This window comes from Triticum urartu, chromosome 5A (assembly GCF_056163025.1).
Source record: "Triticum urartu cultivar PI428250 chromosome 5A, HENAU_Tu73, whole genome shotgun sequence".
Taxonomy (NCBI): Eukaryota; Viridiplantae; Streptophyta; class Magnoliopsida; order Poales; family Poaceae; genus Triticum; species Triticum urartu.
This window is the reverse complement of record NC_141877.1, coordinates 479135149-479152433: the sequence shown is the minus strand read 5'-3', so window position 1 is coordinate 479152433 and position 17285 is coordinate 479135149. Positions and strand designations below refer to the sequence as shown.

At 51.8% G+C, this 17285-nt stretch overlaps 2 protein-coding genes and 1 pseudogene across 2 annotated transcripts; 1 reads left to right on the top strand and 2 right to left on the bottom strand.

The window, feature by feature from the left end:
• The first annotated feature begins 3203 nt into the window (after positions 1-3203).
• Positions 3204-6557, top strand: LOC125507153 (alpha carbonic anhydrase 1, chloroplastic-like). Its single transcript, XM_048671828.2, has 6 exons — positions 3204-3285; positions 4618-4829; positions 5343-5449; positions 5532-5634; positions 6131-6313; positions 6414-6557. The coding sequence occupies exons 1-6, from the start codon at positions 3204-3206 to the stop codon at positions 6555-6557; spliced, it is 831 nt and encodes a 276-aa protein (XP_048527785.2).
• A 3007-nt stretch (positions 6558-9564) lies between these two features.
• On the bottom strand, positions 9565-10684 carry LOC147972106 (uncharacterized). The gene has a single exon (XM_087522942.1). It carries the CDS (start codon positions 10313-10315, stop codon positions 9743-9745), a length of 573 nt encoding a protein of 190 aa, XP_087379068.1. The 5' UTR covers positions 10316-10684; the 3' UTR covers positions 9565-9742.
• A 2090-nt stretch (positions 10685-12774) lies between these two features.
• Positions 12775-13471, bottom strand: LOC147972105 (uncharacterized; annotated as a pseudogene).
• Between the last annotated feature and the right edge of the window lie 3814 nt (positions 13472-17285).

Below are 17285 nucleotides of genomic sequence, written 5' to 3'. Positions count from 1 at the left end.
TGACGATCGAGACCAGGCAGGTGCCAGCGCGCGCAACGTCCTTATTTCCTCTTTGGTGCAAAGGGGGCAAGCGCAGGCGCGGAGTACCGAGGCATCAAGCAAAGGTTTCCATATCAGTGCAATGAAACCAAGACCAACAGGACGGCAACACGGAGGTCACCATAGAGCCCAAGGCGGCGTCATCGCCAGAGCCTTTTGCAGGTGAAGACTGCTTTTATCAGGATAAGCTGTACTAGTTGTCCCCTCTCAAATTGGCCGTTGTTGGCTCCCTTCCCGCTTGATATTTGGGGAGAGGACCAGGGCCTCTATAAATAGGACTAGCCACCACAGTAGAAGGCAAGCAAGCCTGAGCTGATCGAATCCTCACACACACACAAGTTCGCCAAGCACAAGAACACCTCAACCTCAGGAGGTTGTTCTTCCCCTTGTACTGTTCATCATCAACCCAAGAGGCAATCCACCACCACCACACTGGAATAGGGTATTACACCACAACGGTGGCCCGAACCAGTATAAATCGTGTGTCCCTTGTGTTGTGAGTTCGTTGAGTTAGTCCACGAGATATTAGCAAAACTAGGACGTGGATCGGTAGGGGGGAAATCTTCGTGCGCACCCCAGTGTTCGAACCTTGAGGGTTTTGTCGGAACCCGTGATCCGACAGGCATGGTTCGGACGTGTTTTCTCGCGCAACATAGGGATTTTGCGGAAGTCCGGACCGCTCCCAAGCTCTATTGTGACCGCCTTGGCCCCCTAAAAGCCCTCCCATCCCGTGCACTTTCGGTCAGCGCCGCTCCAGAGCGCCATCGTCCGCATTCATGCTCGGGTAGAGCTAATACGACCGCTCACTGGCGCCGCCAGCATTGAGGCGGCACACGGCCGAAAGAGCGTCGTCGGCGTCGCTTCTCAGTGCAGGCGACTGCTGCGCGTTGAAACAACACGAAGGTCGCTCGTCTGTCTGTCTATTTGCCGGCCACATTGATGGCATGCGGTTGCCAAGGCGTCTCCTCCGATGCTACATGTCTGTCCCGCTGCCGCCCATCATTGCTATATAAACCAATGCCCCGGCCATAGCCGCAGTCATCCGCCTCCGATCTATCTCCGCACTACTCACACCATGGATTCCTCCCCCGTCAAAGCTATATGGGATGGGCTGACGTCGGACCAAAAGAAGGGGATGGCCGCCATTGCTACCGGTTGGCTGGCCGGTAGACAACCAAAGGACGACGACGTCCCAATGGATGACGATGCCGACGACAAACCGGCGCCACCTCCTCCTTTGCGGCACCCTCGCCGGTGCATTGCACCATGACAATCGGCGAGGCTCGTGCCCATTACATGGATATGGTGCAGGAGGAGCGAGAGGCGCAGGCCGCTGCCAGATACAACAACCACCTCCTCCAGGAGTATGTGCAGGCAGAGGAGCAGCTTGCCGCCAGAAGGGCGGCCGCGCTGGACGCGGACCTGGCGGAGCAGGGGGCGCTGCTCGAGTCCTACCGCTCTACCCGCGAGATCCGCCTCGCTCGCTAGCTGTACCGCTAGCGAGTAGCGGAGGTGGCGACCGCCTACAAGGAGAGCGACGACGCAGGCAAAGTTGTGTTTGGCGAGACCGACGACGAGCAGGAGGACATCGCTGACTCCACGTCCCACCGTGACAACCACGAAGGTGGCACGTCCGTGCGCGCCACCGCCAACGAGGAAGAGTAGTGCATAGTAGGTCGCCGTCGCTCTGGTTTTAGGAAGGCCACCGCTCCTCCCTTCCCATCGACGCCAAGCTTGGTGGGCTCAACATCGGCGGCCGATTACTCACTTGGCGGCGACGTGGAAACAGACAGTTTCACTTCCCGGGTCTCCGAAGGCGAAGCTGGAGAACGTCGATGCGGAACTGGAGAAGACGAAACTTCAGTTCTCGCTCATGGCCGGACATGGGAAACGGGCGTCAACGACCATTTAGATTAGGTATTAATTATACCATGTTTATATGAAATTTGTATTTGTTTATATGAAATCCGGACGTGTTTGAACGAATTTCATGCGGTTGGTTCGAACTGTTGTTAAAATGTATGTGGCTACGGTTGGATGACAACCTCTCCGTGTCAATGGGCTAGTCCCTCTGTCCACGGACGGATACGGGAGGAAATTTGCAGGTTACTGTTGGAGATACCTTTAGTACCTGTTGAACGGGCGCCGTGTCCACCCGGGCACATGGCACGTGGGACCCAGAAGTTAGGTCTAGCGTAAAAATGCTCTAATAGACTAATTAGCATTTTTCGCAAACTGTCAGCAAATGGTGGTGGGTTTCAAGAAAAAAACGAGACATGGTGGTTTTGTGATTTAGGGTTCACATATATGGTTGTTTTTTGCAATTTATCGAAACAATTCCGTCCTCGGCAACGGCAGCGAGGTTCACATCCTGAAGATCAACCAACCCATAGCTCAAAGAATTCAATAATGTGTAGAACCGAGAGGCCCGATCTTCTATTGACATTTTCAATCGATAATGCGGCCGGCCTTGAGCTCATGCAGTACGTACACTGGCAGTGGCTGGCACTGTAGTATGAGATTATTGCAGCAGAGCCGTCATTACAGGTCACGGAGACCCGGCCCCTGTAAACGTGTATCTTTGCGGCTGAATCCCAATCCCAATTGCCACATCCCCGATCCGTCCGACCCGTTCTTCTATCGTGTGGCCGCCTTGCCGCATCCGCAGGCCGTCGGCCGTCGCCGTCGCGCACGCTGTCCTCGTCCACAAAGACAAACCATATATCGACGGCAAAAGGGAACGAGATAACGCTCGCCGCCGGTCCGGTCGCCGACCGATCGCATGTGTTTACCATTTGTATACACTCGTATACCATATACTACTACTATACTGCGTGTGACGGTCGTTCGGCCGAGGGAGCCACCGAGTCAAGATCCGCCGGACGTATCAGATGGCTGGCCTGCAGCTCAATTCGTCCATATCGATCGATCTACCTTCTCCGGCCGTCACATCACACCACAGCGCCGCCGCACTACGATTTTCCGAGAGTTTTAATGATGGCGTCGACCTCCAGCCGCCCTGGATGCACGAAACAGACCAGCGCGTCCTGTAGCATACCATCAGCCGCAAGTGGCCCTGTATATATACGTGTGTGCCTTGTGCAGCTCTTCTTTGTAGCTCCAGCACAGTTCCTTCCATATCTTCCTGCACCTCAAACAGAACGATGGTGGTGACTTCCGAGAAAAGTGCAGCGTGTGTTGCACTCTTGTGCATGTGCTTTCTTGTGACCCATGCGTGCGACACTGGTATGTGTTCTACTCCTATGTCATACATTCCCTAACCAATTTCCCTCCGAAGCTAGCTCAGTTTTGCTCTTCACTGTGAACATGTGACTCTGGCACGACTTTTGTCTTCCGTTCTCCATGATTTTCAACGTTTCTAGACACTCAATTTGGCTCATAAGCTGCTTTGTCGTTCAACTGTTCTCTCTCTCTTTTTTTTGTATGAAAAAAGCACATACTCATTAATTTGTGATGACATTTATATAGGTTCGGCATTTGGATAAAGGACGACTGTTTCATGATGATTGTCTGTGCTAAAAAAAGGAGAACCTCTATAGGCCCCGTCTAGAAGATATTTTTAGTTTGAGTGTGGCTAGGTCTCAGTCGACTGAGGTTTAACTAAGTCTTAGTCAAATGACATAACATGTAAGAGAGAAAAGGAAAAAATTGAAAAGAAATTTTGCACGGATCTCAACATAAAATCTTATGGATATAGTATCAACTGAGACTTAATGAAGTCTCAGTCGACTGAGACTTAGCAAGACTGTTTTGGTTTCTTATCGGTTAGTTCACTTCACTGCCAAGTCGTTAAAAGTGGAAAAATGGAAAAGCTACGCAATCTTTCATAAAAGATGTAGTACAAAACATCATGCATGCCATTTAGATTATAATCATTCTTGGATATATTCAGATGTACTCCAAATCAATTCAAGAAGGAGAAAAGACCAGGGCTCTGCATCGACTCATGCATGCAACCTTCTCTCATTGGAAAGTTTTAAGATCGAAATGTGTTATATACGGGTATAAAATGCTAAAATTCTAAAAACATTAGACATCGATAAGTTACATGGTGTCTCATGCATCACTAGATTTATTGCTGAATAGCCATCCAAATTGGTTCAATGCAGTACATGTTGTCATCTCCATTGGTTGTATGTGGTCGTCCGAGCCTTTGTGCACCGTAGATAGGACCACATACAGATCCATCTAGTACAATTGAAAATAATCTACAGTTCATTTTACAACTTTCGTTCGGTCAAAAACACAACAATTTCATATAGCCCAAGGTAAAGCGCATATCCACACATGGATTTGAGCCTTTAGCCTATGATGAACTCTCACCAACCAATTCCCGAACATATTTGTACCACTTATAGAGGGTAAGTTATATGCTACATGGAGGATATGCTACAGAAGGGTGAGACACGACAATCTCAAATAGATACAAAATTAGTCCAACATTGTAAAAAAACATTCCATACAACCTTGCCATCTTTGTTTTTACTATTGCTGGTATAATTTGCACAAAGTTTTGTGCTGACACATGATTTCTTATCTATATTTTCCGACTATAAGCAAATGGCGTGAGCTTTGGATACAATGGGAGAACCGGCCCAAAACACTGGGGGAGCTTAAGTCCTAATTTCACGGTTTGCTCAAAAGGAATCTACCAGTCTCCAATTAACATCGTGAGAGATTGTGTGGTACACGACCCACAAATGGAGCCCCTAAAGAGATATTATACTTCTACAAATGCTACAATGATTGACAACGTCTTCAACATTGCGGTTTGCCCTGACCCTCTTAACCAAATGGTTATTTATGTCACCAAACATAAAATGTATAAATACAAGCGCAACAATACCTGACCTCACTTATCTTTATTTTGTTTGTTTTCCAGTAAGTTGCTTGGTTTGCTTTCTTTTTTTCTTAGCTCGGCTTTTTAGCTTTGTTTTCCTTTGTTGTTTTGGTTGTATGACTTCATTAACCTCCACCATCTCAATATCTTGTCCTCCTTCTGCCCGAAAATACGTGTCGGAGAAATGGATACAAATGGATGTATCTAGAACTAAAATATGTCTAGATACATCCATGCCTTTGACAAGAATTTCGGACGGAGGGAGTAATAAATAACACACATTAAGAACCCCCCACCTTCATCCTATTGTGGTCTTTTCTATAATGTAAGAATGACTATAATAAAAAGTTCATAAAAATATATGTTCTAGTACGTAAATGTTATCTCCTAGTTCAAAATAATGCTAATTATATGAAATCATTGGGCGAACTGAGTGATGTAGTTGCGATATAATGACACTGCTGGGACTGTCATGGTGGATGGAAAGAAGTATAAATTGAAGCAATTGCATTGGCACTCCCCCTCAGAGCATACCATCAATGGCAAGAGGTTCACATGTGTACTATAGAGAATTGAGAAGCATTCAGCTTTTGTTGTACTAACCGTGTGCACCACTATCTTACCCCTCTAGATTTGCTGTGGAGCTCCACATGGTGCACTACACCGATGATGGCAATATTACTGTTGTTTCAATACTTTATCGGCATGGAAAACCAGATCATTTCCTTTGTCAGGTAAATCACCCTTATATGACAAAGGCATGGACTGCTACTGCCACTATCGCATTGTAGAACACTGCACATTGAAATTCCCCATCATGATCAACTTGAGGATATGATTCAAATAACACGAGTGGTGGCTTTAGATCTAGTTCAATAGGTGGTGGTGTTTTCCCTTAGTGTATCAGGATGGGAGTGTTTTCATGCTTTATATGTTCATTTTGACCGCGGGAAGTAAGAATCCAAACTATAACCAGTCGGCATCACTATAGCACTAGATTATTGAAATGACTAGTAACCCTTAATTAGTTAATTGAGTAGTTTATATACATTCAATACAAGGGTATGTATTATGTGGATAGCTAGGAGACACTCACATGTTCAAGAACTAATAACATGATCACAACTTGTAATTTGATTTGCCATCAATATTTATTGGGCTTGAACTTAGTACTTTGTGCATGTTTGGTCTACATGCATTTCAATATTTTGATTTGTGTTGCACTCATAGATAAAGGATAAGTTAGCTGAATTGTCTGCGGAGGGTTGCAAAGCTGAGAAAGGTGACCCTCTCCCCGTTGGAGTGGTGAATATGAAGGAACTAATGCAGGGTGAGGATAGGTATTTCAGATATGTTGGGTCTCTCACCGCACCTCCATGCACGGAGAATGTGATCTGGAACATTCTTGGCGAGGTATTCCATCTTCTCACATATGGAAAATAGTAAATTTTAATTTCACATTATGTTTACGCAACAAGAGTTACTTATTCATATACTCCGAGATGTCCCGCAGATAAGAGAAATGACAAAGGAGCAGGCTGTTGCTTTGATGGCTCCTTTGGAGAAGAGTTACAGGCAGAACAGTAGGCCGTTACAGTCACTGAATGGTCGCACTGTGCAACTCTATGACATGTCACACAATCAAAATACACGTTAGCCTACTGATGTTCGATCCACGGTGAACTATTATACTCGTTAGCCTACTAAAGTTCGATCCACAGTGAACTATTTTGTTTGATGCCAATCCTGAACGCTGAAGAAAGTGTAAGTTCACATGATAGGTTGCAATAAAATGTAGCCAGAAATGTTGTGCTAGACCATGGTCCAGACGGATCTATGCTTGGTGTCTGCATGTGAGGTCTCCATGTCCTCGGTTGCAACTAAACCGTAGCTACGATCGCTGTCGTTTGTGGTCCCGACGCAACGCGTCATCGATTGTACTGCACAAAGAATTACTACAGAGGATCTCAACAACCCACATGCAGTCCATTTTGTGATGTCGATTCCTAAACCGTGTGAAAAAATAGCTGCTGAAATGGTAGTTGAATTGATAGCCACAAGATAATATTAAAATACACGAGCGAGAATATAGACTATCTCTATGCATAGACAGACTGTTGAAAAAATTGCTTGTGCATATGAGAAAATCCTTTTTGACCATTATTTATATGAACGCACAGACAACCAAATATACACAAGCCGTTGGAGATGCTCTTGCTACTTGCAAAATGAAACGGGGCGTCTACAAATTTGGCTCGGGCGGTCATTTTAGTCCGGCTCTATAATTTTTGCTAGCACCCCCCAATCCATCTTCAAGTTGCATCCATCACACGGTGATCCTGATGCGTAAAGAGTAACGAAGACGGCGCGGAGCACGTGCAACAATACCTTGCTCTGAACCCCAGCCCGTCAAGTGCTGCCCCAAAAGTGGCGGCCACATGGTACCTGCACGTGAAAATCCTCTCACACCCCACCATCTGCATCGATCGATCGATCGATCGGCCAAGACCCTGGACGCTTTTACGGTCAGCAGTGAGCGAATATGTGATCGGTACTTTGAACCCAAAAGCCAGCCTCTTGGACTTGGAGGTGAGAGGCTTCCAAAAACCTGCCGACATGGACAGCAACGACGCGATGCCGATGCGGCAACGCACGTACGCGGCCGGTTTCGGTTTAGTTGGTTGATGCTTGACGCAGCACGTAAAGTTCACATCGATCATGAGGCCCCGAGCGCAGGGGCACCGTACGTGACTGCAGCAGAGCCGTCGTGGAGACCCGGCCCTGTGTCTGAAGCCAGGTGCCAAACTGCCAACGACTCCCATGCAGCATGCATCCGTCCGTCCGTCAGACCCGTTCCTCGGCTCGTTTGGCCGGTTTGCCGCATGCATACGCGGGCCGTCGCCGTCACGCCCGCTGTCCTTGTTCGCCAGGACAAACGGTCGACGGCCAACGGAATTGAGATAAGCTCGCCGTTGGTCCGGTCCCCGGCCGATCGATGTGGACACGCCGTTAGAGCAATTTCAACTGGGCGACCCATTTCGTCCGTCCATGTTCGTTTGGCTCGCCACGGACCAAAACGCGCACGGGCCCAAACACAAAACGCGTCTGTTTCATGTTTGCGCCGACACATTTCAAGCCCAAAATTGAGTTTATAAAAAGTCGGTGCGGGTTTGGGTCTGTGCTTTGGGCCGGCATTTTGGTCCATGACGATCCAAATGAACGTGGGCGGACAAAATGGGTCGGCCGATTGGAGGCCGGCCAATGACCGAACACGGTCGTATTAATAGCGGCCACCGACACCGGGTCCACGCGTCAGCCAATAAAAGCGTCGGGCGGGCATCCTTTTTTAATCCGCGCGTGCGGGGTGGGGGGGAGGGGAGGCTCATCCACTTTCACATTCGTCCACATCTAGCCGACAACAACCAAACCCTAGCCATGGATTTATTCAGCGGCTCCGGCAAGAGCAAGGGGAAGTTCACCCCCGGCGCTTCCTCCTCCCGCACTCTTCATTCTCCGTTGCCGCCCGCCCGCCCCGTGAGGCAGCGGTTGCACATCCCGATGCACCAAGCACGGTGGCACTGGGAGTTCAGGCAGCCGCTGCCGCACGACTGGCATCTCGATCCGCAGTGGATCCCGGTGTCGCAGTCACAGCGGGTGCATGTCGAGGAGGTGCGCATGCGTCTGGTCGCAGCTCACGCCGGAGCAGCGACGTATGCCAGAGCATACGGCGGACTCTCCCCATTGGGAGGTCTGGTTTGCCCTCGAGCACAAGGAGCAACCGCGGCTCAGCTGCAGCATCACCACGTCAACCCCCTGCATATTTCATGTTTTGCATGTTGAGATGTGTCTTTTTCATGCATATTTCACGATCAAGTGGCATGATTGCATGTAAGACATATGATAGTGGGAGTGGGCCTTTTCTTATGCATGTTGTGTGATGACGTGGCATACTTGCATGTTGAGAGAAATAATTAGTGGGGGCTAGCTATTTAGATATACTTCTGAAAGATTACCATAGTGCGTTTTTTTTTTTTTTGAGACGATTCTACCATAGTGCGTGTGATGGTGAGGTTAGCTTACCACCCAGCCCAACCAACCCAACCAACGATATCTAACGCAAGTACGATGTGGGCAGAGTGTGCAGACATGTTGCGTCCAATAGCACAAGCGCAGTTGGCTTTATCGCCATCTATCTCGTCTCCCAGTGACCCAGTGCCAACGATGCGTTGCTTACCTTTCGCTTTAACTTTCACAACCGGTAAAGAGAACGAGAACAGAAGAGGAGACGAGAGCAACACTTTGGCCGTTTGCCGCAACGGCACCGTTGGGCCGAGCCACCGGGTCAACATCACCGCCTAAGGCATCATCAGGTCAGGCCGGACAGATGGCTGGCCTGCGGCGCAAGTCCTCCCTATCGATCTATCTTCTCCGGCGGTGACATCACGCCGCCGCCGCCGCCACGGGTGGATTTTTCCGACGCGTTGAAGTTTGGACAGAAGACACTGAAAACGGCTAGGCGAGTCGAGCTTAATGATGGCATCGACCCCAACCACCCTGGACGGCCATGCCGCGCGTGCTGTACCATGCCATACCATCGAGCGTTCGTATCGTACGAGCATCTTAACTGCAGAGGATTCGATCCAGCATGTTTGTAGATGAGCAGATTGATGAACTGACAATGATGCAGTACTGTATTCAATGTTTTCACTTGTACTTAGTACGAAGAAGGAAGAAGAAATCAACAACGGGAGAGATTTGTCTATAGTTCTATACACCGAATGATGCTAGCAGTCTCCCAATGGGCGCCAATGGATGGATGTGAGCCGGGTCGCCGGCGTCACGTCAGAAGAGGTTGAGGACCTCGCGGATGGCGGCGTTGCAGAGCGGGCAGCGGCCGCGGCCGGCGCGGACCTCGCGGGCGCAGGCGCGGCAGAAGGTGTGGCCGCAGGGGACGAAGGCCGCGCCCTTGCGCCGCGCCATGCACACGCAGCACCGCCCGCCCACACCCCTCCCGCTCCCCGCCTCCCCCTCCTCCGCCGCCGCTTCCTGGTCCACGCGCGTCCACGCCCCGGCGCGCGCCGCCGCCGTCGTCCACTGCCGCTCCGCCTGCTCCAGCAGCGCCATCAGCGACACCCGCCGCTCCTCCCCCTGCCCGGGCGACGCCGCCCCCGGCACCGCTCCCGCCACGGTCACCGCGGGCTCCGCGGCGCGCGTGGAGGAGGGGGGAGCGGCGTCGTCCTCGGGGCCGCGGATGACGTCGAGGAGCGTGCGGCGCCTGGCGGGCCGCGCGCCGTCGCCCTCGCCGTCGTCGTCGCGGAGCTTGAGAAGGTCCCGGAGGTTGGAGGACGCGGCGAGCTGCTCCGCCAGCGTGACGCCGCCGCGCCGGGACGGCACCGCCCTCGGCGCCCCCTCCATCAGCGCGCGCGCGAGGCCGCTCGGGTCAGGAGGAGCGCCCTACGCCACGCTAGCTCACGCTACGCGTATGTGGACTGACTCACTCGGGACACACACGCACCGTACGTAACAAGAGCACGAGTCGCGCGCCTAAATACTCCTCCTCGTATTGGACTAGTATAAGTGCTGGTACTAGCAGTACAGTACTGTACCCAGGTAGACTCTTGTGGTTGGATCGGCCATTGTCCGGTGCAGTTGGAGCGAGCGCGCTTCTCTGCGTCCAAATGGCCAAGTTGCGCGCGCGCGGTCGGGCGGCGACGGCGGACGGTTCCGGCGTCGGGTCCGGACTCTCGCGAGCGGCGACTGACTTTCGTCGCCGTTCTGCTGGCCGTAGGGTCGGCACGGTTCTGACGAGCGGTTTAGCCGCTGGAACGTATGGTTGGCGCGGCGCGGCGACCGAGCTCGGGGTGGTGGTTTGCCGTTTGCCGGACGGACGAGGCGGCAGCATTTGTCAAACGTTGCAGCTGCGTCTTGGGACGGACGGACCTCGGGATGTCGTGTCACGTGGATTCTCAAAGTGCGACCGCGATCTAGGACCTTTGCTCGGCTTTCCCACGTGCCGCGGCGTAGATCGCAAGCTCGTCGATCGCAGCCATCTGCCTCGCGCTTGCCGTCAGATTTGCGGCCGGTCGCGCGGAGAGATCTGCCTGCCACGTTCTACCGTCAGATTTTTATCCGTTTGAGTCGGTCCAACGGACATCAATGTTCGCTTCCGTGTTTGGATCGACGCATACGCCCAACGCTGATCAGACTCATTTCGACGTTGCGTGAAAAAACCCCACAAATATTTCAAAAATAAAAATAACAGTTTTGCTAAAGCACATCTAGATTTGATATAAGTATTACACATCTAAGTCATATGTTATTGATTTTACATTGAAATTCGTGTGAATCCTAAAAATAAATATTAATTAAACATTAAAGCCAGCCACGAAGGCCGGCAAGAGTCCATGTGTCCATATTATATTAATTAAATATTAAAGAAAAACTTAAATCGTGCGCACTCCATTTCAGCGCGGACGCATTTTCAGTTTGGGTCGGGGCGTTGAGCCTCCACTTTTATCCGCGCCGACCCAAACGGACGCAGGCGGACATTTTGGGTCTGTGCATTGGAGTTGCTCTAAGTGACATGGTTGATCAAGAATGAAGTCTATTTTAAACCCTAAGAGCATCTCCAACATGTGCGTAACCACACGGCGCCCTAAAATAAGCTTACAACATTGAAATAGTAACTTTTTGCGCGCCGCAGAGCGCTGGCTCCAACACCCGCTGCAAAAAATTGCGTGCGCAAGCAGCTGACGCTGGCAACATGTTCATTTTGATAATATGAGATATTTGTCGTCAAAGAACGATGTATGTTCCAGTTTGCACTGCGATATCACCTGTGCCTTCCGCCGACGCCTATCCGACCGGTCATCATGGCGCTTTGCCCTCCTCTTCGCCCAGAAGGCGTTCTCGTCGGCGACGTTCTGCGGGTAGCGTTAGCGCCACTCCACCATGGTTAGCTCGTCCGCCTCCGCGATGAGGAGGTGGCACTGCCGTCTGCGGTGTTCGTTACGATCCTCGTCGGTTACTAGACGCAACGGAGGGGCGAGGTTCTACGCCTGCTGGCACGTCTGCGCGTCGTCGAAGTTTATCTGCGAGCGTGGCCTGGAGAGGCGCCAAGCTGCCACGTCGTACGCGCGGACGGCCTCTTGCGCGGTCTCGAACTTCCTAAGACCGAGACGCACGTCACCGGAGTGGATCTCCGTGTAGAATGTGCCGGAAGAGCGGTCGCGGACGCCACGGTAGCCCGAGCTGCTCCAGCGACACGGCGGCATGTCGGCGGCGGTGGGGGAGGGGGGAGGGGCACCGGATGCGAGGAAGAAGGGGGCGGCGTGAGCGCTCGAGTGTGTGATTGGCTGGCATCGGCACGCGTGTTTTATAGAGCGCGCCGGGCCGGTTTTTCGGTGCGCGCGGTCTTTTCCCGTGTGCCGGGATCTTCCGCGCCCGTTGAAGCGCGCGAAACCGCTTCGCGCGCGTTAATACTCACGTTTCCCGCGCGAGTGTTTTTTACCGCCGTTGTTGGAGATGCTCTAAGAGCATCTCCAACAGGCGCCGGTCGCGCCGCGCGCAAAAAACAGATATGCCGCGCGCGCATCGCCTGGTTTGGCGCGGCGCGCAGTGCTGGCTCCAGCAGCCGCGCTAAAATGCAGCGCGCGCGCGCCGCTCCAGCAGCGCGTAAAAATGCAACGCGCGCGACTCGCAGGTGCATTGCATATGGCATTTTCAACACAAAATGATAAACATTTTCCAACACAATAAAATTTCGCACAAACAAGTTGATGAAGTTCATGCCCACAAGTTTAAAATAATGCCCACAAGTTCATCCAACCAAGTTCAAAATGCAAATCAAGTTCAATACACAAATGAAAGACACATCATTCCTCGTCCTCGTCCTCGTCCTCGTCCTCATCTTCGGAAGACGATTCTTCCGCCTCTGAAGATGAATCTTCCTCCCTCTCCTCATCGCGCACCGCATCACGTGAAGCTCCGACGGTGTTGGAAAGATCTTCAACGGCATCTTCATGGGAATGTGTGCGAGGAGGCACATCGAAAGACATTCCACCCATGGCGGCCGGAGGTGCACCCATGCCTCCCATGAGAGAAGCAAAACTCATGCCTCCCATGGTGGCCATAGCGTCGGGGGGGGGGGGGTGCTCCAAAGCCAGGCATGCCTCCCATTGCACGTAAACCGCCCACGGTACCTCCGAAGCCACCCATGCCACCCATGGCGCCAAGGCCACCGCCACCCATGGCGCCGAGGCCACCGCCACCCATTGCACGAACCATGGCTCTTTTTTGGATCAAGACTTCTTCTTGGGCAAGATTGACATACTCCTTTTGCGCCGCATTGAGGTTAGTTGTGTCCAAGAAGAACAAGTGCTTCTCCCATTCCAACAACCTAGTTCGCTCCTCATTGCTCACCTTCCTTTCCTCCAAAGCCACCCTCCTCTCCTCGACCGCCACCCTCCTCTCCTCGGCCGCCAACCTCCTCTCCTTGGCCGCGGCATCTTGGGTCCTTGCCATTTTCCTCACCTCGTTGGCTTCTTTTCTTGCCTTCACAATAGCTTCCATAGCATTTTTGAGCTCATCATCTCCTTTCCTCTTCTTCTTTTCGGTTTTGTCTTTCTTGGACCCATCCGGCCGCTTAGGCTTCGAGTATGAAACCGAGTTGGGTGTGGGGCTTCTCTTGCCGTCATCATTTGATGCATCCTCCTCCTCATCGTCATCATCCAACTTAATTGTTCGCTTTCGTTTGTCGCTCAAACGCAAATCATCCAAATCTTCACGCTTCTTCCATTTCTCATCATCCTTCAACACTTCATAGCAATGAGGCAAAGTAAATACCCTTCCTTTCTTGATCTTCCCCTTCTTGGTTTTTCTCTCCTCTTCTTTGAACAAGTTTTGCGTAATGTTGAACTACATGAAAACAAAGCAAGTTAGCACCAACAACAAGCAAAACAAAGCAAGTTAGCACCAACATGTAAGATGAAATGGCACTTACTCTATCGTCCTCATTTGTGCCACTTGGGTTCAACTTGTCAACCGTCTTTTGACATGCCGCCCACCTGTGACAATCCGAGTTTATTGTCGACCACCGGGACCTAAGTGATCGGTTGGAGCGGTCAATTCCACTCACGTTGCGAGCATCAAAATGTTCCTTCATCCGGTTTCAATAAGCAACTCTACTTTGATCACCTCCAACGGATGGATCCCTCGACACTTGCAACCAAGTATTGCATAGTAAGATGTCATCGGCGTTGGTGTAATTGCCCGCTCTTCCTATCGGTGCGTCGACAATGCCCTCACCCTCCTCGTCCACCTCGAACTCATGGTCTTCAAAATGCATGTCATTTGTTTGAGACCAATGCGAATTGTTGGAGCCAACACCCATCGTTGACATGTATGCATCATCATTGAGACTACAATTTTTTTTGCACAATGCAAATAAGCTATCTATATGTGACGAATGCACTCAAAAAATAACAAAAAAATGAAAAGTTAGAATTTTTTTACCTTGGAGGCATTTCGTCGAACATGTTGTGCGCGCCGGCCGCCGGCTCAACGAGTGAGCTTGCCGGCGCTTCGGCAGCCGCCGCGCCCGTCGCACGCCCCGCAAGCTTCTTCCTCCTCGCCTTCGAGGTGCCGGAGCCGTCCGCCGCCTTGTTTTTCTTCGCTGATGTCTTGCCCTTCTTTGGCCGCACCGCATTGGGGAGCTTTGAGGAGGAGGGGGGGACGGCTCGGGCCGGCGCCGGCGCGACGCCACCCGCCGCCGAGGTCATCCGCGGCGGCATGAAGAGACCGCGCGCGAGGCCGCTGGTCGGAGGAGCTCCGGCGGAGGCAAGGCCAACGCCACCCGGGCTAGGGTTTGTGGCGGCGGCGGCGACGGGGGCGGGGGGGGGGGGGGTCGCGGCTATAGGACGGGGTGAGCGGGGTGCCGGCGCGTGCGTTCATGGGTGCGGGTCGCCAGCGCCAGCGCGCGGGGCTTTGGAGGGGGAGAAGAAGAGCGCAGCGCGAGCGTCGAGTGTGCCGTGCGTGGAAGCGGGCGCCGCAAATACACCGCGCGAGGTACCGCTTCCTGCCGCGTGCCCAACTGGTTATACCGCGCGCGCGGTTATTGCGCACCCGCTGGAGCCATCCGCCGGGTTGCGCGCGCGCGCTAAAGTGGGTATATTTAGGACGCGACGCCTGTTTAGCGCGCCTGTTGAAGATGCTGTAAGGTTGTAGAGTGTGATGTAAATAAACACCACGTCTAAATACGTGAAATGGATACCCTCTACTCGTCGTCCCCGGTCGATCTAGACCCTGGATCCGTTTGGCATACCAGGAAATAGATGATCCTGGCCGGGATATACCTTTACTCTAACTGAATAGGTTGTCCCAATCCTTTCAGATGTGTGTTCAGGTGGAGGCGGAGGGCGCCGTCTCGCGCCCAAGGCGGAGACTGGCCGCTGGTGCACAAGCGACAGTGGACAGTCATCTTCTTGTCGTCGGTGAGCTCCTTCGCGAGCATCACCACAGAAACGGAGGGGCGGCCTGCACGTCCCGCGTGGCAAAGCAGATGGGGGCGACGCGGCTGGAGGAGCAACTTGGCGAGCGGTAGAGCACGTCCGCGCCGGACAGGCCGAGCCCCTCGAGCACCAGCTGCGTCGCGCGCCCCAGGCTCGGGTCATCCCACGCCCCGCTGTTGTTTCCCCGCTGCACGGGGACGAGCTGACGGACAGGTTCCAGCTCACGAGCGCGACGGAGCGGTCAGCGGCGAGCCAAAAGTCCATGAGCGCCGTGACGTAGCCGTCCAGCGAGCAGACGTTAGCGTGGCATACGAGCAACAATAGCATGACGGAGAAAAGTAACGTAGCGCTGTTTCTGCGCGAGGCGAGGCGCAGGCCGGACCTTGAACGTGGTGGGTGCCATGAAGTTTATGTCTTCTTTTGGTTTACGTGAGGCGCCTACGCTGGCCGCATGCGTGTGTGTTCAATTGCTCACCGGGCCGCCGGTGTGTGTGTGTGTGTGTGAATTGCTCGTTGCGAGGGCTAGCTACGTGTATACGACACATGTGGGCAATTGATCTGAAGCTATGTCGCTCCATGGCTCGCGAGTCCATGCCGCCGACGGCGGCATGTGATGTTGGCAGTGGCGGAGGCACGGGAGGGGGGGGGCAGGGGCCCGGGCCCTCCCTAACATTAGTCACTTCTTTGTATTTTGGGCATGAACAGTAATTTTTTTGTTATGTTTTCTTAATCGGGCCCCCCTCAAGATCATAAATTTACGATTCCTGCCTTCGCCACTGGATGTTGGACATGGACGCGCGCGGACGGGGGAGCTGGTTTTGGGAAAATGGTGATGGGCCAGGACGAGCAACACTGTGAAGAGAGAGAGAGAGAGAGAGAGAGAGAGAGAGAGAGAGGATTTTTTTCTTTTACATCAGAGGAAGAAAAAGATTGTTGAAGAAGAAGGGTATGACATGTGGGCCTGTATGATCAATGAGAGAAACAAGCTATCCCACTCGAGATTGTCCTGCCAAACAGATGTAGGGTCGGTTTAGGGTTACAAGTGGCTGGGATCGGTGAGGACACGGTATGGACTTCAAGGATTTCAACGTGAGGATTCGTTTGGGTCGCGCTCTACAACCACATGGTTCAAAACAGATTTCACTCGTTGATCGGTGGCGCGCGACGGCCCGATCAAGCTGCTGTACGCTCGATGTACAAGCTCGATTTCCGGTACTAAAAGGAAGTTGTATGCTCGACTCTAGTCTAGTGGCTGCTCGGTATGCTCGAAAAGAAAGCCTGTATATTGAGACGATTGCTTATTCACCATTGACAACACTACAAGAAACCCGTTAATTCATGACGAATTTCTGATGACGTTCTAAGAATTCGTCACAGTCGATGACAATATTTTCTCATCCGTCATGGAAACCGTCATCGATCAGCAAGATGGAATGTGCCTAGAAACTTCGTGAAGCCCATATGACTTTTTTTCCATGAAGAATGCAATTTTATTTTTTAGTAAAAGGAAATCTTATTGGCACTCGATCCCAAGATCTCTTAGGTTAAGAGACTAGCTTGTGATAACTACGCTACCATCCTGACTCAAAGAGCATTCAGACATTTTCCTTTTGATAATACTCCTAAGTACAAGTTTTCGTAAAAAAAAAAAAAAGAGATCTTGCACCTCTCACCTACTTGAATAATTCAATACAAGTTGGTCCAGATATTTTGGTGTGACAGACGGACATAAATAATTGCACTAGTATACAACAACTACATATATATTACTAGACCATGATGGCGCGCGTTGCTGCACCCATCAATTTTGGCATTAGAATGGTTGGAATTCGTATATGCATATGAAGACATTAAACATATAAATGATATGATTGCCC